The sequence below is a fragment of the Ranitomeya variabilis genome, chromosome 4 (assembly GCF_051348905.1).
Source record: "Ranitomeya variabilis isolate aRanVar5 chromosome 4, aRanVar5.hap1, whole genome shotgun sequence".
Taxonomy (NCBI): domain Eukaryota; kingdom Metazoa; phylum Chordata; class Amphibia; order Anura; family Dendrobatidae; genus Ranitomeya; species Ranitomeya variabilis.
The window spans coordinates 385,566,277-385,590,938 of NC_135235.1; the positions used below are offsets into that span (position 1 = coordinate 385,566,277).

The 24,662-nt window shown below is 44.7% G+C and overlaps 1 protein-coding gene across 1 annotated transcript; it reads left to right on the forward strand.

The window, feature by feature from the left end:
- Nucleotides 1-504: 504 nt before the first annotated feature.
- On the forward strand, nucleotides 505-23,924 carry POLD4 (DNA polymerase delta 4, accessory subunit). The gene is made up of 4 exons (XM_077250839.1): nucleotides 505-737; nucleotides 15,819-15,896; nucleotides 16,000-16,111; nucleotides 23,139-23,924. The coding sequence occupies exons 1-4, from the start codon at nucleotides 590-592 to the stop codon at nucleotides 23,161-23,163; spliced, it is 363 nt and encodes a 120-aa protein (XP_077106954.1). The 5' UTR covers nucleotides 505-589; the 3' UTR covers nucleotides 23,164-23,924.
- Nucleotides 23,925-24,662: the final 738 nt, after the last annotated feature.

Consider the following 24,662-nt stretch of genomic DNA (forward strand, 5'->3'; position numbering starts at 1 on the left):
ACTTCTGATTTTTTTTTCACCGCTTTAAAACAAAAAATCAAAGCAAAGATTTGGTATCACCGTAATCATACTGAGCCAGAGAATAATTTTTCCAGGTCATCTGTACTGTACAATAAACATTGTAAAAACAAAAACACAAAAAATATGGAAGAATTGCAATTTTTTTCACCAGTTCATCCCACTTATCATAAAAAATAACTGCAAAAAACGAGCCCTAAACGGCTATGTCGACAGAAATATGTTTATGTACATAGTTTACAGGTGATCACACATCTTTTTCTAAATGTGACGCACAATAACATAACATACAAGACTTTCCTTATCCTGAATATTTAGTAACATTCACTACATGAGCTGAGTCACAAGCTGTCATTTATCCGAGTCCTTCAGAACATCTACAATTCCACTTTTACTATTGCATATTGATCTGCCGTGTGCCCACTAGGTGGCGCAGCTTGCGCGCGTACAATGCAGACAGGCGTGACCAGTGACTAGTGACATGCCAGCTGCAGGCGGGGATAGATGCAAACTAAGGAAGAAGTCAGCGTTTACCTGGGACAAGTCTGAGCAGCTCCCAGGACAGCAGATCATGGACAGAAAGCACCAGCTGACAGACTACCTGTCTGTGACCAGGAGTGGAAACAAGAGGGTCATCAGAAAACAAAAAGAGAGAGATGATGGGCAGAGTACAGTCAACAGGAAGGCAAAGTCAACCAGCAGCGAGCAGGACACCAAGGGTTAGTATCACTGCGTGACTGTGTGTGAGCTGTCAGCCTCTAAGAGCAGCCAATCAATGGTGAGCTGTCAGTCATGAGGGTCAACTGCTAAGAGCAGCCAATCATTGGTGAGCTGTCAGTCATGGAGGTCAGATGCTATGAGCAGTCAATCACTGGTGAGCTGCCAGTCATGAGGGTCAGCCACTAAAAACAGCCAATCATTGGTGAGCTGTCAGACATGGGGTCAGCCGCTAAGAGCAACCAATCATTGGTGAGCTGTCAGTCATGGGGGTCAGCCACCAAGAACAGCCTATCATTGGTGAGCTGTCAAACATAGGGTCAGCCGCTAAGAGCAACCAATCATTGGTGAGCTGTCAGTCATGGGGGTCAGCCACTATGAGCAACAAATCATTGGGGAGCTGTCAGACATAGGGTCAGCCGCTAAGAGCAACCAATCATTGGTGAGCTGTCAGTCATGGGGGTCAGCCACTATGAGCAACAAATCATTGGGGAGCTGTCAGACATAGGGTCAGCCGCTAAGAGCAACCAATCATTGGTGAGCTGTCAGTCATGGGGGTCAGCCACTATGAGCAACAAATCATTGGGGAGCTGTCAGCCATGGGGGTCAGCCAGTAAGAACAACGAATCATTGGTGAGCTGTCAGCCAGTAAAAACAGCCAATCATTGGTGAGCTGTCAGTCATGGAGGTCAGCCGCTATGAGCAGTCAATCACTGGTGAGCTGTCAGTCATGGAGGTCAGCCACCAAGAACAGCCAATCATTGGTGAGCTGTCAGACATGGGGTCAGCCGCTAAGAGCAACCAATCATTGGTGAGCTGTCAGTCATGGGGTCAGCCGCTAAGAGCAACCAATCATTGGTGAGCTGTCAGACATGGGGTCAGCCGCTAAGAGCAACCAATCATTGGTGAGCTGTCAGTCATGAGGATCAGCCAGTAAAGGTATCCAATTGGTGAGCTGTCAGACATTGCAGATCTGTCAATCATAAGGGTCAGTCACTAAGAGTAGTCAACCATTAGTGAGCTAAATCTTCCAAAATGATGGAGTAATGAACCCCAAGAAGAAACAACACTAAAGTATCAGTCAAATTAGCTATTCTAAAAAAAATAAATGTTCTTTCTCAATAGATAAGAAGTCTAGTTAGTGAGATGACAGACAGTAACACGATAATACAAACAAGTTAGCAGATTAATGGTGAGGAGTGGGACCCAAAGTAGGACGTCATCTGTAATAAAAAGTATAAGCAGAATATATGTAAGGACACCTAGTAATCACATCATATGCCAAGGTAAGAAAACATGGTATGTATAGCAACAATGAATCCTGATCTAAGAAAATTAAAGTGGACAGTAATGTGGTGAGCCACAAGAAGGTACAGAAACAGTGTTCTCACAATCTTGTCCTAGCATAGAATTAGGCTATGTGCAAATGTAAATAACCAAACCAAAAAATTACAAATTGTCCTCAAACATGGTAAAGTACAATGCAGCGCTTACCCATGTGGGGAATGACACAGATGCATGTCCGTCGCCCCGACGCACGTTCTTCTTTAGGCTTTCCCTGGGGAAGAATTTAAAAAACATTTTGGTCAGAAGCTATTATGTGGAAGGAATGAAGACTGAAACTCTTTTACATTGGGATAGGCCAACTGTAGAATATTCCAGTGTTTTCTGATGGTTTTATATACTATGTTTGCATGATGTTCGTCCTTCGTAGTCGAAGATGACCGTGGCTTCAGGGTTAGAAGAGATTTAGTAGTTATGGGTCCGGAGGTGGCTAATGAGGCCAATCCAGGCCCTGAAGGTTCGGCCACATACTTGACATAAGGAAGCCGATGTGGTCATTACACCAGATTCTGCTTGTGCCTTGCGGACTGCAAGCTTTCTTTTTGCGTCTAAGATTTTCCTATCTTCAGCTGCATGTGCTCCTGAGGTGATTCTGCCCCACTAACCTGGACAATCCAGGGCAAGCTCTTCCCATTCATTGATGTTGACTTCCAAGTTTTTGAGAGACGCCCTAAGGCAGTCTTTAATACGCTTCCTCTGCCCCCCAACTGCTCTCTTTCCTTGGCACAGTTCTCCGTACAGCAGTTGTTTCGGTAGTCGGCTGTCAGGCATTCTGACTACATATCCAGCCCACCTGGCTTGGACTTTCAGCAGGAGAGTGTAGACACTGCAGAGCCCAATTTGTTCCAGAATTGCCATGTCCGGGACATTGTCTTGCCAGCTGATGTAGAGGAGTCTGCGAAGGCAACTCGTGAAAATGATTAAGCTGTTTAGCATGATGGCTGTAGACTATCACGGTCTCGTTAGCATAGAGAAGTGTGGTGAGGACTAGAGTTGAGCGACTTATACTTTTTTCGGATCGAGTCGGGTTTCGCGAAACCCGACTTTGTCAAAAGTCGGGTCGGGTGAAATCGGCCGATTATTGCGTAAAGTCAGGGGCCGACTGAAACACGAAACCCAATGCAAGTCAATGGGGAATCAAAGTCGGCAGTGAGTGGAGGACAGGAAAACACCTACAGTGCCCATTTTAATGCCAAAAACATCAATTCTTATTACTGAAGCTTGTCAATCTTAATTTACTTTATAATAATAGTTAGGCATTGAAAACTGGGGGTCATTTGGCTAAAGTTGGGGGGGGGTAGGGCTAGCCTAAGATTTTCATGGGCCCAGCAAACGTGGAATACGTCACGGCGGTGGAGCAGGGAGAGGTAAGTATTTCAACTTTGCAAGTGCTGTGATCATGAGCAAGCAGGGGGGGCCCACTCGTTGGCATTGGCACTGGCACAGGGCCCCTCATAGTACGGCGGTGTGTTTGACGGCGGGTGGCGCCTCCCACCGGCAGAGACACTTTTGCGTACTATGAGGGGCCCTGTGCCAGTGACGTCGCCGACAAGTATGCCCCCCCCCACCCGATGAAGGAACCTGCACTTTCATCTGCACCTTCCTCTTTGTCCCCGTGTAAGGTGGTATAGTATGCGTTAAGGAGAACCTGACTTTCAGCAGGGTCAGATTCTGGCTGTGTAAAGTGCAAGGGGAATGTAGTGGTCTGGGTCAATGTACCAGCAGACTCATCTAGCAGTGGCTGGGCAATGGGCAGGATGAGGAGGAAACACAGATATAGGCCCAAATAATAAAGTAGGCTAAATCCAGTTTAAAATTGGTAACAGGACTAAACAGGCAGCATTGCTTTGCTCAGCGGAGGACAACTGTAAGGAGTGGCAGACACATTAGGCCCAAATAATAAAGTGGGCTAAATGCAGTTCAAAATTGGTAACAGGACTAAACAGGCGGCATTGCTTTGTTCAGTGGAGGACAACTGTAATGAGCGGCAGACACAGTTAGTAGGCCCAAATAATAAAGTAGGCTAAATCCAGTTTAAAATTGGTAACAGGACTAAACAGGCAGCATTGCTTTGCTCAGCGGAGGACAACTGCAAGGAGTGGCAGACACAGTAGGCCCAAATAATAAAGTGGGCTAAATGCAGTTCAAAATTGGTAACAGGACTAAACAGGCGGCATTGCTTTGTTCAGTGGAGGACAACTGTAATGAGCGGCAGACACAGTTAGTAGGCCCAAATAATAAAGTAGGCTAAATGCAGTTCAAAATTGGTAACAGGACTAAACAGGCGGCATTGCTTTGTTCAGTGGAGGACAACTGTAATGAGCGGCAGACAGTTACTAGGCCCAAATAATAAAGTAGGCTAAATGCAGTTCAAAATTGGTAACAGGACTAAACAGGTGGCATTGCTTTGTTCAGTGGAGGACAACTGTAATGATCGGCAGACACAGTTAGTAGGCCCAAATAATAAAGTGGGCTAAATGTCTGCCAAAAAATTGTTCATAAATAAACAGGTGGCATAGCTAGGTACAGGAGTGGGCTCCCCTGCTGAGTAGCAGACAGTGGTAGTAGGCGCAAAGTATTAACTGGTCTAAATGGAGGCCAGGGCCCCTGTATATTTTAACTATCATCTATCATTTCAACAAATTTGTATTGGCAGTGCCATTGAAGGATTTAACAGCCCAGACTACACAGTAGTGGAGCAGGGAGAGGTAAGTAAGTGGTAGAGCACTGTTCGAGCTGGGCGGGGAACACTCTCTCGTGGGCGGCGGTACTGGCACAGGGCCCCTCATATTACGACGGTGTGTCTGACGTTGGTTGTCCACCACCACTGTCAGAGAAACTTCATTGTACTATGAGGGACCCTGTACCAGTGCCGTCGCCCAAGAGTGGGCACACCCACCTGTCCAGGCAAACGGCACTCGCACGGGTGCTTGCGCCAGGTGGTGACCACGGCCCTGTGGGGGGAGTCAGCCCATTTAGGGAGGTATAAAAATGGCCTATGGTGGACATTCAGCAGCTGTAAATGGAGGAATTGGAGCAGTCAGTAAGAGGAGGCCAAAAGCAAGACATTTTTCAGGCAAGCTACGTGTCAGCAGGGGAAGGTGGGGACAAATAATTTGAAATCCATGATTGGTTCATTTTAATGAAGAGTTAGATCATCAACATTTCGGGTAGCCAGACATGTCCTTATTTCGGTCAGTATTGAACCAGCAGCACTGAAGACTCTTTCTGATAGCACACTAGCAGCAGGGCAAGCGAGCTCCTGTAATGCATATCCTGCCAATTCAGGCCAGGTGTCTATTTTAGATGCCCAGTAATCAAAGGGGAATGACCTGTGAGGGAGAACATCGATAAGGGAGGAAAAGTAGTTCGTAACCATACTGGAGAAATGCTGTCTCCTGTCACTTTGAATCGATGCAGCAGTACCTGTCGTGTCAGCGGTCATTGCGAAATCACTCCCCAACCTGGTCATAAAACCCCTCTGTCCAACGCCACTTCGGATTTGTGCACCTCTAACACCTCTGCCATGCTGCCCCCTACGGCTCCTGTGAGAACCATCACCGCCGCTGTGTGCTGGGAATGCCTGAACCAAACGGTCTACAAGAGTTGCTTGTTTGGTAGCCAATATTTGCTCAAGGTTCTCATGTGGCATGATATTTTGTAATTTTCCTTTGTATCGTGGATCCAGGAGGCAGGCCAACCAGTAATCGTCATCAGTCATCATTTTGATAATGCGGGGGTCCCTTTTTAGGATACGCAAGGCATACTCAGCCATGTCGGCCAATGTTCCAGGTGTCAATTCACTGCTTGTGCTGGGTTGAGGAGCACTTTCTTGCAAATCAACATCACTTGTGTCCCGCTAAAACCCTGTACCTGTCCTCTTCGTCCGCCACCTCGTCCAGGACAGTTCCCTGAGCAGACAATGGCTGACTGTCATCAAGGCTTCGCTCCTCCTCGGCTGCAGACGCCTGCTCCTTAATGTGTGTCAAACTTTGCATCAGCAGACGCATTAGTGGGATGCTCATGCTTATGATGGCATCGTCTGCACTTACCAGCCGTGTGCATTTCTCAAAACACTGAAGGACTTGACAGAGGTCTTGTAGCTTCGACCACTGCATACCAGACAACTCCATGTCTGCCATCCAAGTGCCTGCCCGTGTATGTGTATCCTCCCACAAATAAATTACAGCACGCCTCTGTTCGCACAGCCTCTGAACCATGTGCAGTGTGGAGTTCCTCCTTGTTGCAAGGTCGATTATTAGGCGGTGCTGGGGAAGATTCAGCGATCGCTGATGGTTCAGCATATGGCTGGAGTGTACGGGCGACCAGCGGATGTGCGAGCAAAGTCTTCGCACCTTCAGGAGCAGGGCTGGTAACCCCGGATAATTTTTCAGGAAGCACTGCACCACCAGGTTCAAGGTGTCAGCCAGGCAAGTTATGTTTTTCAATTCTGAAAGGGCTATGGCAGCCATAAAATTCCTTCCGTTATCACTGACTACCTTGCCTGCCTCAAGATGTACACTGCCCAGCCATGACTGAGTTTCTTGCTGCAAGTACTCGGCCAGTACTTCCACGGTGTGTCTGTTGTCGCCCAAACACTTCATTTGTAACACAGCCTGCTGATGCTTACCACTAGCTGTTCGATAATGTGACACCTCGTGTGCAACACTGGCAGCTGTGGATGGAGTGGTCGTGTGACTGCGCTCTGTGGACGAGCTTTCGCTTCTGGAGGAGGAGGAGGGGTGGCGAACGCCTACAGCAAACTGTTTCCTAGACCGTGGGCTAGGCAGAACTGTCCCACTATGGCTGTCCCCTGTGGACCCTGCATCCACCACATTAACCCAGTGCGCCTTGATGGACATGTAACGTCCCTGGCCATGCCTACTGGTCCATGCATCTGTTGTGAGGTGCACCTTTTCACTGACTGATTGCCTCAGTGCATGGACAATGCGGTCTTTGACATGCTGGTGGAGGGCTGGGATGGCTTTTCTTTCAAAGAAGTGCCGACTGGGTAGGTCATAGCGTGGTACTGCATAGGCCATCAGGTCTTTGAAAGCTTTGCTTTCAACCAACCGGTAGGGCATCATCTCTAACGAGATTAGTATAGCAATGTGGGCGTTCAAACCCTGTGTACGCGGATGAGAGGACGAGTACTTTCTTTTCCTAACGAGAGTCTCTTGTAGGGTGAGCTGGACTGTAGAGCTGCAAATGTTGAAACTAGCGGTGGTGGTGGTGGACATGGCGGATTGAGAGAGGGTTGGTGATGGTATTCTTGATATTGGCCTACATACAGTGTTTCCTACCGATAACCTTGTGATTCCCTGACTGCTTTGGCCTTGCAACAATACCTCCACATTTGCTGCTGGTGAGCTTACAGTGAGGGAAGCAATGTAGCGTTGCTGACTACCTTAATTCTGAGCAGGTGCACCAACGGTACGTGACGTTTGATAGTTAGACCAGGCTTGCAAGTGCATGCTGGTTAAATGTCTACGCATGCACGTTGTATTTAAATTTTGAAGATTCTTCCCTCTGCTAAAGGTCTTTGAGCATTTCTTACAGATAACTTTTGACTGATCATTCGGATCTTGGTTAAAAAATTGCCACACTGCACTCTTCCTACTATCGAATACCTTTTCAGGCATTGCACGCTGTGCTACTTTCACCGGATGGCCACGCTGTCCTAAAACTGTTTTTGTTTTTGACACACGTTTTTATCCTGATACGGTCCTGCCAGATGACAGCTGTTGCGATATAGATGGCTGCTGCGGATCATCCTCCTCCGCTTCTGAGCTACTGGCAGCGGCACCCTCTTCCCCCAATGGCTGCCAATCTGGGTCAACAACTGTGTCATCTATCACCTCCTCTTCATTGTCATGTGCACCTTCCTCTGTGTCACCGTGTAAGGTGCTATAGCGTTCGGGACGGGGCACCATAGTCTCATCAGGGTCAGATTCTGGCTGAGTGCACTGCGAGGGCAATGTAGTGATCTGAGTCAATGGAACAGCATAATAATCTAGCTGTGGCTGTGCATCAGTGCACTCCATGTCCGATTCATCTTGTAATGGGCAGTTAACAATTTCCCTTTCTAACCCAGGCACGGTAAGAGCTCCATGGAGTAACCTGTAGTGTCGCCTGACACATCCTTCACTTTTGGTTTGGGTGAAGGACACAAGGAAACGTCTTGTTCCTGACCGGGAGCATCCACTGACGACTCACTGCTTTTATATTTTGAACTTTCAGAAGAGGAGGCGAAAGAGCTAAAGGCTGAGTCAGCAAGGAAAGCCAAAACTTTTTCCTGCTGCTCCGGCTTTAAAAGTGGTTTTCCTACTCCAAGATAAGGGAGCCTTCGAGGCCTTGTGTAGCCAGACGATGACGCTGGCTCAACACCTCCAGCCTTAGGTGCTATTTTGCTTTTCCAACTACCACCAGATGCTCCACCACCACCACCACCATCAGTACCAGCTGGCAACGACCACCCATGGCCTCTACCACCAGACTTCCTCATTTTTGGGAAAATCTAACCAAAATAACAACCATTATATGGTACTGTAAAACAAGGTAGAAGGTGTATATAAACTTGTTGAGAATTTAAATCTCCCTTTTTTGGGGGGGAGACTGCACCAAAACTCAGGCCCAGTGTATAACACAACACAATGTAAGTGGCAGAATGTGGCTGGCTGATATACGACAAACTAACAGAACTGACGTATATCCACTTTGTGACAATTTGAATGTCCCTTTTTTTGGGGGGGGAGACTGCACCAAAACTCAGGCCCAGTGTATAACACAACACAATGTAAGTGGCAGAACGTGGCTGACTAATATACGACAAACTAACAGAACTGACGTATATCCACTTTGTGACAATTTGAATCTCCCTTTTTTGGGGGGGAGACTGCACCAAAACTCAGGCCCAGTGTATAACACAACACAAAGTAAGTGGCAGAACTTGGCTGGCTGATATACGACAAACTAACAGAACTGACATATATCCACTTTGTGACAATTTGAATCTCCCTTTTTTGGGTTGGAGACTGCACCAAAACTCAGGCCCAGTGTATAACACAACACAATGTAAGTGGCAGAACGTGGCTGGCTGATATACGACAAACTAACAGAACTGACGTATATCCACTTTGTGACAATTTGAATCTCCTTTTTTTTGGGGGGGAGACTGCACCAAAACTCAGGCCCAGTGTATAACACAACACAATGCAAGTGGCAGAACGTGGCTGGCTGATATACGACAAACTAACAGAACTGATGTATATCCACTTTGTGACAATTTGAATCTCCCTTTTGTGGGGGGGGGGGGGGAGACTGCACCAAAACTCAGGCCCAGTGTATAACACAACACAGTGTAAGTGGCAGAAAGTGGCTGGAAGATATATGAAAAAATACAAGGACTGTAGTACAATTTCAATCTCCCTACAATGATCTCAGGACAAGTATGGCAGCAATACAAAGGACTGATGCACACAAAAGTGTGGACAAATAAACAAGATATCTGTGCAGAAAGGAGCAACAGGATTTTTGCTTTTAAAAAAAGCAGTTGGTTTGCACAGCAGAGTGCAAACAGCAATGCAGCTATCAGGGAGCCTTATCAGGCAGCCTAATAAGCTACAGAGCTGATGCATAAAAATATACCCTCCACTGTCCCTGCAAAAAAAAGGTGGTGTTGGACAGTGGAAATCGCTACAGCACAAGCGGTTTGGGGGTTAATCTTCCCTCCCTAACTATATCCCTTCTTCTGATGAAGCTGCAGCAACCTCTCCCTATGCTAAGATCGGCAGAATTAAGATGGCAGTTGGCGTGCACACCCCTTTATACCCCCTGTGACGCCGCAGAAAACAAGCCAATCACTGTCATGCCCTTCTCTAAGATGGTGGGGACCGAGACCTATGTCATCACGCTGCCCACACTCTGCATCCTCCTTCATTGGCTGAAAAATGGCGCTGAACGCGTCATATGAAACGCGACTTTGGCATGAAGATCGCCGACCTCATGGCCGATCCCACACTAGGGTCGGGTTTCATGAAACCCGACTTTGCCGAAAGTCGGCGATTTTTGAATTTGTCCGATCCGTTTCGCTCAACCCTAGTGAGGACCACTGCGCGGTAGACCTTCAGCGTCTATGGTTACTTCACGGGAAAGTGTGCTGCCTAAGTAGGTGAAGTTTGCATTGAGGTTTTGCTCCTTCACCGTGATACATGGTTCTTTGTATAGTTTCCCTGGAACAGATTAAGGCCTCTTTCACACGTCAGTGTCTCCGGTACGTGTACTGACAGTTTTCTCACGTACCGGAGACACTGACACACGTAGACCCATTCAAATGAATGGGTCTATGCACATGTCTCCGTGTTTTCAAGGACCGTGTGTCCGTGTGCAAAACACGGAGACATGTCCGTGTTTCTCCGGCAGCACGTACAGCAATACATCCTGCACACGTGCACACGGAGAACAGTGTGCACTCCTCCGCTACAGTAAGCGCTGTCCCCCCCGCTGTGGTATGCGCATATTCCTCACTGTAATGAGCGGTCCCACGTGACCGCTCACAGAGGAGAAGGGACCAGCGCAGAGAGGAGAGTGGAGACATCGCGGGAGCTAGGTGAGTATTTCTTCTGCAAGGGGCCTGCTGCTCACTGGGGGTGGGAGGCGGGGGTCACATGCAACTTTATTTTAAACAAAAAAGAAAAAAAAACTTGGTCATTCATCTCTTCTCTCCGGTGTGGGGAGAAGAGATGAATGCCGCCTTCAGCACCACAGCGGGGGGGACAGCGCTTACTGTAGCGCTGTCTCTCCTGCACGGTCCGTGTGGTCCTCAGGCGGCACACGGGCGGCACACGGATTACGCACGTGTGCCACACTGATGTGCCACTTGAGCACACGGACACGGATAACTCCGGTACCGATTTCTCCGGTACCGGAATTAACTGGACGTGTGAAAGAGGCCTTATATATGATTTCTGTTTTTCTAGTGTTGATCTTGAGACCAAAATTGTTTCAAGCTTGCGATAAGCAGTCCATTTCATGCTGCATCTGCTGTTCTGTGCTAGTGTTAAGTGCACAGTCATCAGCAAATAATTATTCACGGATAACGGTCTCATGCACCTTCGTAACCGACTTCAGGCGTTTACTGTTGAATAACTTGCCATCAGTCTTGTACCTAACCTGGATTCCTTCTTCACAGTTGTTAAAGGCATCACTTAACATTGCAGAGAATAGCATACTGAACAGGGTTAGAGCAAGCACACAGCCTTGTTTTACGCCGTTTGTTCCTGGGAAAGCCTCAGATTCGTCTCCATCGTTCAGATCCTTCACCATCATGCCATCATGGAACTGCGAGACGATTGAGATGAACTTGCTCGGGCAGCCGAATTTTGCCATAATCTTCCACAGGCCGTCTCTACTGACTGTGTCGAAAGCCTTGGTCAAATCAACAAAAGTCACATAAAGGTCACAGTGTTGCTCCTGGCACTTTGCCTGAAGTTGACTTGCTGCAAAGACCATATCTACTGTTCCACGTTTTGCACGGAAACCACACTGGATTTCAGATAGTAGGCCATGCTCAAGGTGATGTAGAAGGCCGTTGAGCAAGAGACGAGCCAATATCTTTCCTGCAGTGGACAGAAGGGAGATGCCTCAATAGTTGTCACAAGATTGGCGATTACCTTTCCTCTTGTATATGTGAATTATGCTGGCATCTTTCAGCTGTTGCGAAACCTGTTCCTTTTTCCACATATACTGGAATAGTTTGGTCAGCATTTGCGTCCTAGCAGGGCCGCCAGCTTTTTATACCTCAGCAGGTATAGCATCATTTCCGGGTGCTTTTCCACTATGTTTGCGTACAGATGATACGTGATGCGTATGCATGAACGGAATATGATCCAATGTATTGTTGTACGTGGGAATGGGTGACAATTAAGGAATGTTGTAATACGTTAGAAGGGTATCCTCTATCACTAAATTTTTGATGCATTATCTGAATGCATGAGAAAATATGTACCATTATAAATTTTATTAAAGCACCACTTCAGCGGGGGTTTTTTCAGAGCTTGATCGGAATGTAAATGTAAGCTCCCTTCCCCCGTTCTTACACACACTTCTGGCAGCTACACCTTTTACCGATTCCGCTCTGGTCCCGCGGCGCCATCTTGTGCCTGTAACTTCTGACTGGCTGTATGTCAGAAGTTCATCACAAGAGCTCAATGGAAATCTATGAGAGTTAGAATGAGGCTCTCATAGACTTGTATTGAAAAGTGACTTCCGACGTGTTTCAGCAGACACTGAAGGTCACTTTTCACCAGAGACGGACTGAAGTGACACTGGAAAAGAATGAAGGGGACAACAAGTAAGTATGAAACGGGGCAGGGAACTTTCGTTTAAAGCACCACTAAAGCGGTGCAATAAAAAAAGTGCTGGAGTGGTGCTTTAACTAATAAAAGAGACATGAAGCAACGTTTGGATAAATAGGTCACAATGCTTTATTAAAGGGTTATTACAAATTAATAATCAATTAAATAAACTACCCAGGCCTTAATTAACTGAAACCAATAATCATTATCTACTTGATTTAACATAACCAGAGAGATGCCTCTAAAAAGGCATGCAAAAATAAAAATGTGGGGACAGGGATCTTCAGCTCATTTTCTTCAAACTGCAGTTCGCGCCAAAATCCAGGGGTTTAAATAGAGCATTTCCCACCTTCCTGCCGATTCCTCCTATCCAGAGGCTCCGTTTGAGCGGGAATACATCACCGGGCCTTCAAAACTGCCCAACAAGCTTGTCAGTCCATGAAATCATTAATGCTTTGAAAAACTCAAAAACAAATGCAATTAATACTGATAATATATACAGTGGCATGTAAAAGTTTGGGCATCCCTGGTCAAAATTACTGTTATTGTGTACAGTTAAGCAAGTTAAAGATGAAATGTTCTCATAAAGGGCTAAAGTAAAGATGACACGTTTCCTTTTATTTTTGCCCTAAAAATATATATATTGTCATGTTTTACATTTTAAAAATTACAAAAAGGATAATGGATCAATGCAAAAGTTTGGGCACCCTGCATGGTTACAACCTAGTAGCACCCCCTTATGCAAGTGTCACAGCTTGTAAACGCTTTTTGTTGCCAGCCAAGAGTCTTTCAATTCTAGTTTGAGGGCTTTCATCCAATCTTCCTTGGAAAATTCTTCAAGTTCTGTGAGATTCCTGGGTCGTCTTGCACGCATTGCTATTTTGACATCTAGCCACAGATTTTCAATGATGGTCACATCAGGGGACTGTGAGGGCCATTGTAAAACCTTCAGTTTGGGCCTTTTGAAGTAGTCTATTTGACGTGTGTTTAAGATCATTATCCATGTGTAGAATCACACAAATCTACAAAGGTGCCTAAACGTTTGCATCAGCCCATTTTCCTTTTTGTAATTTTTAAAATGTAAAAAATGACAATGTATGTTAGAAAAAAATATATATATAAAGAAAATGTGTCATCTTTAACTTTTCCTTGTTCACAATACCAGTAATTTTGATCAGGGATGCCCAAACTTTTATATGCCACTGTATAGTGCAATAATTTAAACAGGACCAATATTCCCATATTCCCATAATCCCCCTTTTGTCTAAGGCCCAGGGTCTTCACATCCACTTAGAACGCCTTATGTGGTATCTCCCTGTGGGCTGTATTCTGTTCTTATGACCATATTAAATGTTATCTCTGTATAGAAGTGATTTAGCAATAAATTATCATCTCCCTCAGAAAAAATTAATGTCCTCAATAATATTCCAAAGATCCAATTTGTAATGGAAACAAGTGGAGGAGAGTCATCTCACCGTTAATGCAGCCACAATCCTGCTGGGAACGGCACAGAAAAGCCTGGGATCTGGCAGAGGCAAATGTAGAGGAAAAATCCAGCGTGGAAGCAGGTAAGTAAAATGTCCAATTTTATCGAAGAAATAAATTACATCCATAAAAACATGGTAAGTGCGGTTCTGGTACCAGAATCACAGTTACCATGTTTCTATGGATGTGATTTATTCCTTCAATAAAATTGGTTACTTTACTTACCTGCTTCCACGCTGGATTTTTCCTCTTCAAAGATCCAAATTGGGGATGTATCTTGCTGGAGAATAACTGTACCATGAAAGAGTATTATCCACTTTGAAGGTCTTTGGGTCTGGCAGTGCGCTCTGCTGCCTGGTTGTTACTACTGATCTGATCTGGCAAGAGAGCGCACTGTCATTGTGCACATAGCACATTGATAGAGCACTAACTAGCCCCGCCCCTGAAACAAAGGTCACTGATGATGCATCGTTACAGGGAGAGGGCAAAGGTCAGTGACCGCAGCCTCTGGCCCCTAATGATGCTTTGTTTAAATATCCCAGTGTGCGCTGAGTTTTCAAACGAAGTGTCACCAGAAAGGAAATTGTAAAAATAAAAGGAAAAGCAGTTAGGTAGTGTAGTTAGGGAAGGATAGAGAATTTTTAATTTAAGTATATTAGAGAATAGAATAGATTACGGTATTATATTGATAGGGATTTAGGATGAAAATTTGTATCTCAGACCACCCTTTTACATTTGCTATTGATGTTCTGAATGTGAATATGCTCTGAATATGTGGAAATGTCATTTGAATCAGTGTCTTAATGGGACTCAAACCCATGTGCAAGACATTATCTTGGATCCATTCTGTAAATCATCTTGAAAGAAATAATTTAATAAATAGCTATTCACCTAGTGACTTATGGAAAATTAAAGGGTTGTCAACTACATGTACAAAACAACAAGGTACTTATTCAAATTAGGAACACGCGGTCACTTGCCCAATTTGATGCCAATTTTAATATTAAAAAAAAAAGTTTGTGCCAAGCTGAAGTGAGTTGTTTTTGATGCAGAGCATTCTCTTCTGTGTTTTCAGTATGAGATCAGTGGCCCAAAGTAATTTAACCCTTTAAATTCATTGGTTTCAAAACAGTAAAAAAATGTGTCTGCCAACATTGACACCAGCTTATGGTCAGAATCTGTTCTGGTCAACCTTGAATGTACTGAATTTGATGTGTGTTAGCATGGGGAGATTGGTGGTCCAAAGTCATTGAATTCTTTAAAAATACCGGTTACTTACTTGAATCTTGGAAAAGTGTCTGTCTGCTTATTTTAATGGCCACAGCTCATTTGGGCCAGCTTGGAGTAAACTGATTCTGATGGAGGACATCCTTGGGTGTGTTTGCTATTTTACATCAGTGGCCCAAAGTCACTTAATTCTCCTAAGGACATCTTTGGTTGCCTCCTTTGATGCCTATGCTTGTGCAAGTTGTATATTTTTCGTATTGCTTTCTCGTGTGCTCACCTCTGGGCGTCTCACTGAATTGTAGTTTAGAATTTTGATCATTTTTGCTCATTAGTGGACTTATAAAAAAAAGACTGCTGAATAAAAAACCAGCCTCAGGCATAAATAAGGAACCGGATAAATAAGTAATGAACTCCAGCATCATGAGGAGCTGGCACTCATTGGGCACCTGTCAGTCAGTTGGAAGTTGTGTCAGTCACTGGAGAACAGTCCATGATTGTCGGAAGCTCCTTAATTCACTGGTGAAAGCTATTGGACAACTGCTCAATGAAGAGCCGCCTTTTTAAAACATGCATACTTTCATAAGTATAAAAGTTATATCACTCTTGAGTTAGTGATCCTATGGCCTAATAAATGATAGTAACCACTGTTCTCCATTTATTTCTGCCCCACAGTGGCTGTGGTTCTGCAATTATCACCCTTAGATGAGCTTATCCAGTTTGATCTGGACTGGCGATTTGGACCCTGTACAGGTAGAATATCAGGGTGTGTGTTGGTTGTTGTCCATTGTATTCATTATGTCTTTTTTTATATTCATAATGTTATTTTACTTCTTGGGTGGGGTTTTGGTTTCAGGCATCACACGTTTGGAGCGGTGGCAGAGAGCAGATGACTTGGGATTGGCACCTCCAAAGAATGTAAAAGAAATCCTGGTGGCCCATCACACTGATTCTCAGTACCAGTTCAAGTGAGTCAGTCATGACTTTGATTATTGTATACTACTAGTATCAAAATTGGTATCCTTACTAGATGCCAAGAAAGATGGTATAAGGTCTTTTCAAAGGAAGAGAAAATTGACAAAATAATTGTATCTAAAGTACTGGACAAGATTTACATAGTTCTACGTTAATTAGAATAGGAACATATAAACAGAAGACGTAATTTGAACAAGGTAGAACTGCGTAGGCTGTGCTATATACTACGTGGCTGTGCTATATACTACATGGGCTGTGCTGTATACCACGTGGCTGTGCTATATACTACGTGGGCTGTTATATACTGCGTGGGCTGTGCTATATACTACGTGGGCTGTGCTATATACTACGTGGGCTGTGCTATATACTATGTGGGCTGTGCTATATACTATGTGGGCTGTGCTATATACTACGTGGGCTGTTATATACTATGTGGGCTGTGCTATATACTACGTGGCTGTGCTATATACTACGTGGGCTGTGTTATATACTGCGTAGGTTGTGCTATATACTGTGTAGGCTGTGCTATATACTACGTGGGCTGTGCTATATACTACGTGTGCTGTGCTATATACTACGTGGCTGTGCTATATATTACGTGGGCTGTGTTATATACTGTGTGGGCTGTGCTATATACTACGTGGGCTGTGCTATATACTACGTGGGCTGTGCTGTATACTATGTGGGCTGTGCTATATACTACGTGGCTGTAGTATATACTACGTGGGCTGTGCTATATACTACGTGTGCTGTGCTGTATACTACGTGGCTGTGCTATATATTACGTGGGCTGTGTTATATACTGTGTGGGCTGTGCTATATACTACGTGGCTGTGCTATATACTACGTAGGCTGTGCTGTATACTATGTGAGCTGTGCTATATACTATGCGGGCTGTGCTATATACTACGTGGCTGTACTATATACTACGTGGCTGTGCTATATACTACGTGGCTGTGCTATATACTATGTGGGCTGTTATATGCTGCGTAGGCTCTGGTATATACTGCGTGGGCTGTGCTATATACTACGTGGCTGTGCTATATACGTGGGCTGTGCTATTTACGATGTGGCTGTGCTTTATACTATGTGGGCTGTGTTATATACTGCATAGACTGTGCTATATACTGCGTGGGCGGTGCTATATACTACTTGGGCTGTGCTATATACTACGTGGCTGTGCTATATACGTGGGCTGTGCTATATACGTGGGCTGTGTTATATACTATGGGCTGTGCTATATACTACGTGGCTGTGCTATATACTATGTGGGCTGTTATATGCTGCGTAGGCTGTGGTATATACTGCGTGGGCTGTGCTATATACTACGTGGCTGTGCTATATACGTGGGCTGTGCTATAGACGATGTGGCTGTGCTTTATACTACGTGGGCTGTGTTATATACTGCATAGACTGTGCTATATACTGCGTGGGCGGTGCTATATACTACTTAGGCTATGCTATATACTACATGGCTGTGCTATATACGTGGGCTGTGCTATATACGTGTGCTGTGCTATATACTACGTGTGCTGTGCTGTATACTACGTGGCTGTGCTATATATTATGTGGGCTGTGTTATATACTGTGTGGGCTGTGCTATATACTACGTAGACTGTGCTGTATACTATGTGGGCTGTGCTATATACTACGTGGCTGTGCTATATACTACGTAGACTGTGCTGTATACTATGTGGGCTGTGCTATATACTACGTGGCTGTGCTATATACTACGTAGACTGTGCTGTATACTATGTGGGCTGTGCTATATACTACGTGGCTGTGCTATATACTACGTGGGCTGTGCTGTGCTTTATACTACGTGGGCTGTGTTATATACTGCATAGACTGTGCTATATACTGCGTGGGCTGTGCTATATACTACTTGGGCTGTGCTATATACTACGTGGCTGTGCTATATACTACGTGGGCTTTGTTATATGCTACGTGGGCCCTCAAAAACCTGGAGCTGGCCCTGGCTTCACTAATTGGTGGCGCCCGGCCGGCATGATCAATCAGCGACAGACGCAGTCTGGCCGCGAATTTGCGTGGGATTTGAACCACGCTTTGCTAATTGGTCGTGCCCGGCCGGCCGAATTCTTTGTATTCATTGCATTATTCTAAAATCTTCATAAATAAACTACATACATATTCTAGAATACCTGATGCGTTAGAAATGGGCCACCATCTAGTAGATATATATATCTACCTATTCTATATGTATTTACTGTATATAATTAGTGATGAGCGAATATACTCGTTACTCGAGATTTCTCAAGCATGCTTGGGGGTCCTCCGAGTATTTTTAGTGCTCTGAGATTTAGTTTTCATCGCCAAAGCTGAATGATTTACATCTGTTAGCCAGCATAAGTACATGTGGGGGTTGCCTGCTTGCTAGGGAATCCCTACATGTAATCAAGCTGGCTAACAGATGTAAATCATTCAGCTGAGGTGAGGAAAACTAAATCTCCGAGCACTAAAAAATACTCGGAGGACACCCGAGCGTGCTCGAGAAATCTCGAGTAACGAGTACCGTATATACTCGAGGATAAGCCGAGATTTTCAGCCCACTTTTTTGGGCTGAAATTGCCCCTCTCGGCTTATACTCGAGTCATACCGGGGGTCGGCAGGGGAGGGGGAGCGGGGGCTGTCTAAAAATACTCACCTAGTCCAGGCGCGGTCCCTGCTTCCCCGGCGCCGGCAGCAGCAGCTTCAGCTTCTTCCTGTACTCAGCGGTCACATGGTCCCGCTCATTACAGTAAATGAATATTCGGCTCCACCTCCCATAGGGGTGGAGCCGCATATTCATTACTGTAATCAGCGGTACCATGTGACCTCTGAGTACAGGATGAAGCGCTGCGGCATCGGGGAAGCAGGATCTACACAGCGGCAGGACCAGGTGAGTATACGGGGAGGGGAGCGCAGCGCTGCGCGATAGTCACCTGCTCCTCGTTCCGGGCACCGATCTGTCTCCAGCAGTGACGCTGAGGTCAGAGGGCGCGGTGACGTGGTCAGTGCGCGCCCTCTGCTGAACGTCAGTGCTGGAGACAGATCGGCGCCGGAACGAGGAGCAGGTGACTATTCAAAGTGCCGGGGGCCTGAGCGACGGAGAGGTATGTGATTTATTTTTTTTATCGCAGCAAATGGGGCAAGTGTCTGTATGGAGCATCTATGGGGCCATAACGTTCCTGCAGCACTATATGGGGCCATAACGTTCCTGCAGCACTATATGGGGCCATAACGTTCCTGCAGCACTATATGGGGGCCATAACGTTCCTGCAGCACTATATGGGGCCATAACATTCCTGCAGCACTATATGGGGCCATAACATTCCTGCAGCACTATATGGGGCCATAACATTCCTGCAGCACTATATGGGGCCATAACATTCCTGCAGCACTATATGGGGCCATAACATTCCTGCAGCACTATATGGGGCCATAACATTCCTGCAGCACTATATGGGGCCATAACATTCCTGCAGCACTATATGGGGCCATAACATTCCTGCAGCACTATATGGGGCCATAACATTCCTGCAGCACTATATGGGGGCCATAATGTTCCTTCAGCACTATATGGGGCCATAACATTCCTGCAGCACTATATGGGGCCATAACATTCCTGCAGCACTATATGAGGCCATAACATTCCTGCAGCACTATATGGGGCCATAACGTTTCTGCAGCACTATATGGGGCCATAACGTTTCTGCAGCACTATATGGGGCCATAACGTTTCTGCAGCACTATATAGGGGCATAATGTTTGTGCAGCACTATATGGGGCAAGTGTCTGTATGGGGCCATAATTAACGTTTGTAGGGCACTACGGCATATGGGGCAAGTGTCTGTATGGAGCATCTTATAGGGCCATAACGTTTGTGCAGCACTATAAGGGGCAAATATCTTTATAGAGCATCTTATGGGGCCATAATCAGCATTTGTGCAGCATTATATTGGGCAAATGTGTCTATGGAGCATCTTATGGGGCCTTTATTAACCCTTATGCAGGATTATATGGGGCATATTTTAATATGGAACATCTTATGGGGCCATAATGAACAGTATGGAGCATTATATGGGGCTCCTGATTCAATATGGATATTCAAAGACACTTAACCTACTGATGTCTCAATTAATTTTACTTTTATTGGTATCTATTATTACTTTTGACATTTACAGGTAGCTGCTGCATTTTCCACCCTAGGCTTATACTCGAGTCAATAAGTTTTCCCAGTTTTTTGTGGCAAAATTAGGGGGTCGGCTTATACTCGGGTCGGCTTATACTCGAGTATATACGGTATATTCACTCATCACTATATGTAATCCATTTCTTTTATCCTGTCGGCTTCTGCAGTGATTTTACAGAAGCCAGCAGATGACTTACCGGCTTTTCTTCTATCTTTCAGTGCAATATACAGTACAGACCAAAAGTTTTGACACACCTTCTCATTTAAAGATTTTTCTGTATTTTCATGACTATGAAAATTGTACATTCACACTGAAGGCATCAAAACTATGAATTAACACATGTGGAATTATATATTTAACAAAGTGTGAAACAACTGAAATTAATTCTTATATTCTAGGTTCTTCAAAGTAGCCACCTTTTGCTTGGATGACTGCTTTGCACACTCTTGGCATTCTCTTGATGAGCTTCAAAAGGTAGTCACCGGGAATGGTTTTCAATTCACACGTGTGCCCTGTCATGTTTAATAAGTGGGATTTCTTGCCTTATAAATTGGATTGGGACCCTCAGTTGTGTTGAGCAGAAGTCTGGTGGATACACAGCTGATAGTTCTACTGAATAGACTGTTAGAATTTGTATTAAGCAAAAAAAAGCAGCTAAGTTAAGAAAAACGAGTGGCCATCATTACTTTAAGAAATGAAGGTCAGTCAGTCTGAAAAATTGGGCAGACTTTGAAAGTGTCCCCAAGTGCAGTGGCAAAAACCATCATGCGCTACAAAGAAACTGGCTCACATGATGACCGCCCCAGGAAAGGAAGACCAAGAGTCACCTTTGCTTCTAAGGATAAGTTTATCCGAGTCACCAGCCTCAGAAATCGCAGGTTAACAGCAGCTCAGATTAGAGACCAGGTCAATGCCACACAGAGTTCTAGCAGCTGACACATCTCTACAACAACTGTTAAGAGGAGACTTTGTGCAGCAGGCCTTCATGGTAAAATAGCCGCTAGGAAACCACTGCTAAGGACAGACAACAAGCAGAAGAGACTTGTTTGGGCTAAAGAACACTAGGAATGGACATTAGACCAGTGGAAATCTGCTTTGGTCTGATGAGTCCAAATTTGAGATCTTTGATTCCAACCACCGTGTCTTTGTGCGACGCAGAAAAGGTGAACAGATGGACTCTACATGCTTGGTTCCCACCGTGAAGCATGGAGGAGGAGGTGTAATGGTGTGGGGGTGCTTTGCTGGTGACACTGTTGGGGATTTATTCAAAATTGAAGGCATACTGAATCAGCATGGCTACCACGGCATCTTGCAGCGACATGCTATTCCATCCGGTTTGCGTTTAGTTGGACCATCATTTATTTTTCAACAGGACAATGACCCCAAACACACCTCCAGGCTGTGTATGGGCTATTTGACCCAGAAGGAGAGTGATGGGGTGCTACGCCAAATGACCTGGCCTCCACAGTCACCAGACCTGAACCCAATCGAGATGGTTTGGGGTGAGCTGGACCGCAGAGTGAAGGCAAAAGGGCCAACAACTGCTAAGCATCTCTGGGAACTCCTTCAAGATTGTTGGAAGACCATTCCCTGTGACTACCTCTTGAAGCTTATCAAGACAATGCCAAGAGTGTGCAAAGCAGTCATCAAAGCAAAAGGTGGCTACTTTGAAGAACCTAGAATATAAGACTTAATTTCAGTTGTTTCACACTTTTTTGTTAAGTATATAATTCCACACTTGTTAATTCATAGTTTTGATGCCTTCAGTGTGAGTGTACAATTTTCATAGTCATGAAAATACAGAAAAATCTTTAAATGAGAAGGTGTGTCCAAACTTTTGGTCTGTACTGTACATAGATATGTGTGTGTGTTACGGACATGTCTATAAGACACCTATCCATTACTAATCCTATAGTTATATGTTAAATAAAGACACAGCCAGAATAAAATCCTTTACTTGAAACAATTACACAAACTCTTTTAATATTCTAAATTAGACCATACTTATTGCAACGCCTAATTCCCTGGCTCCCTCGATCTCCTGTAATAAAACTAAAATAAAAAACAACAATATACCATACCTGTCTGTCTTTGTGTCCAACGATGTAATCCATGTCTGGGAGCTAAATAGTTTTCAACCTGGACGGTGCCAAGATGCGACCTTCCCGGCTGAAAACCACAGGTAAATGAGCTGCTGAGAGCACAGCATCATTCACCAGCGGTGACACCATCAAGGCCGGGCTGAACTGCGGTGACCTCAAGACCGTGGGAAAATGCACGGACCTATTGACTTGAATGGGTTCGTGTGATCTGTGCAGCTGCACAAAAATGGACGTGTCTACGTGTGTCAGTCGGACACACGGTCCGTGAACAAACAGGTATGTGCACAGACCCATTAATTTGAATGGGTGTACATGTGTCAGTGTCTCTGGTACGTGTAAAAACTGTCACTACACGTAAGGGAGACACTGAATTGTGAAAGAGGCCTTACTGCTTCTGGTCCGCATGTCTTGGTAGTCAATTGTTGACCTTACAAGGTGGGATATATCAAGACATGCTGGGAACTAGAATTGCCCAGAAGCTGGTAAACAAAAGCCCCAAGACTCTAGTTGTGGATCCCTAGACCATAGGTGCTTCAGTTCAGTGTCTTTGTTTCCAGCTCAGTTGGAAGGCTCTTCTTCTTCAGCACTATTCCACCACATAGCTCAACATAGCATCCCTTCTTTCATTGTCTAAACTGCAATTAATATAATGGCCGATGTGTGTAATAATATTCTATTCTCTTAATGTCACAGTTAATATTTTCTCTCTTTCTATGTCCTTTCAGCTTGTGGAATTCATACGCCATCTGAGATGACTTGGTGGACACCTGCTTGAAATTACACTGCTGCATGAATGACCTGTATTGCTCCACACTTAAGGATTACTAATGGATAAATGTGCCATGATACTGTTTAGATACATGGAGCATTCCTAGAATGGCTGGTAATAGTGAAGATTGGAGTACATATACAACTAGTAAACAAGCAACGTTTGCTTTATTTTCTTGGATTTACTTTTAATATTACGTTATAATTAATCAAAGGTGTTTTCTGGTTTCGGTCCTACTCAAAGAGTCCTGCTTAATGCTGTACACTCACATTGGGAAAAGTTGTCATAAATATTGCAGATGGGAGCAATCCCTTTAAAGGTGTTGTCCAGACATATGATATTGATGACCCAAAGTGTATTGCCAGTGTGAGCGTTACCTAATGCCTAATGCAAAACATAGCGGGTGAATCCCTACATTGTATACGTCTGAGAACATCGCCACCTATATTCTAGACATATGTTGTAGTATAAAGTTTTCTAGACATTGAATATTCTTCGATATCTGGGACAATATCTCTGCTCCGCTTCCTAATCAAAGGGATTTCACTTGTAAATCATAGGTTATTGTATACACAATTCTTACACTTGTGATAGCAAATTGCCTTCTCACCACAGAATAAAGGAGGTCACGTCGAAATCCAGTCACTTGTTTGCATTGGGAGACAGAAGAAAACGTGTTTTGCTTTTATTTTAAATTCATGTAAATCATTTTATATTTCATATAAAAGGTTATTTAAGCACATTTTGTCTTATTTATCTTACTCATTTAAATAGCGCCATTAACGCTACAGCACTTTACAGACATTGTCCTCACTGTCCCCACTGGAGCTCACAGTCTAAATTCCCTATCAGCATTTCTTTGGAGTTTGGGGGAAACCCACGCAAAAATGGGGAGAACATACAAACCCATTGCAGATGTTATTCTTGGTGAGATTGAGTCCAGGACCCCAGTGCTAACCACTGAGCCACCGTACACTGCTGACCAATGAGCCCCCGTGCTGCCCTTGTTCTTCTTTTAAGACTACTGGTGTTAGACAATAGAAGATAAGTCCACCATATAGTATATATAATAAAAACCACAAAGGAGTTCTGGACTATATAAAAACCCAAAGCAGAGACCTCTTTTACAAATGATGACACCTGGAGGTGACATCTAATGCTCCAGGTACATTATTGCTTATAAGACTTACCTCTGAGGCTGTTGAATCTCTGTTTGAAGAGTAAGGATGCGTGCAAAGTGCATCTATTTGGCCTGCCTTTTCTTCGAGCTGGACATTTTATTGATGTGGTCTCCCATATCTGTGGGTCCAGTAGTTGAGCGCAGTCGTTATCCACATGATTGTCACTTAACAAACGGTAAGGCTTTTAATATTAGCGTTAAGGACAGTCCCAATTATGGTCACCGTGACATAGTGGGATGGCTTTTGCTTTTTTTTTTTTATCATCAAAATTATGTTAACCCCTTCCCGACCTTTGACGC

Excerpts from the sequence above, each read along its gene's own strand:
- POLD4 (XM_077250839.1), top strand. The coding sequence starts at position 590 with ATGGACAGAAAGCACCAGCTGACAGACTACCTGTCTGTGACCAGGAGT. Across the intron at positions 15,897-15,999 it reads GCGATTTGGACCCTGTACAG|GCATCACACGTTTGGAGCGG; the intron begins GTAGAATATCAG and ends TTTTGGTTTCAG. Across the intron at positions 16,112-23,138 it reads GATTCTCAGTACCAGTTCAA|CTTGTGGAATTCATACGCCA; the intron begins GTGAGTCAGTCA and ends ATGTCCTTTCAG.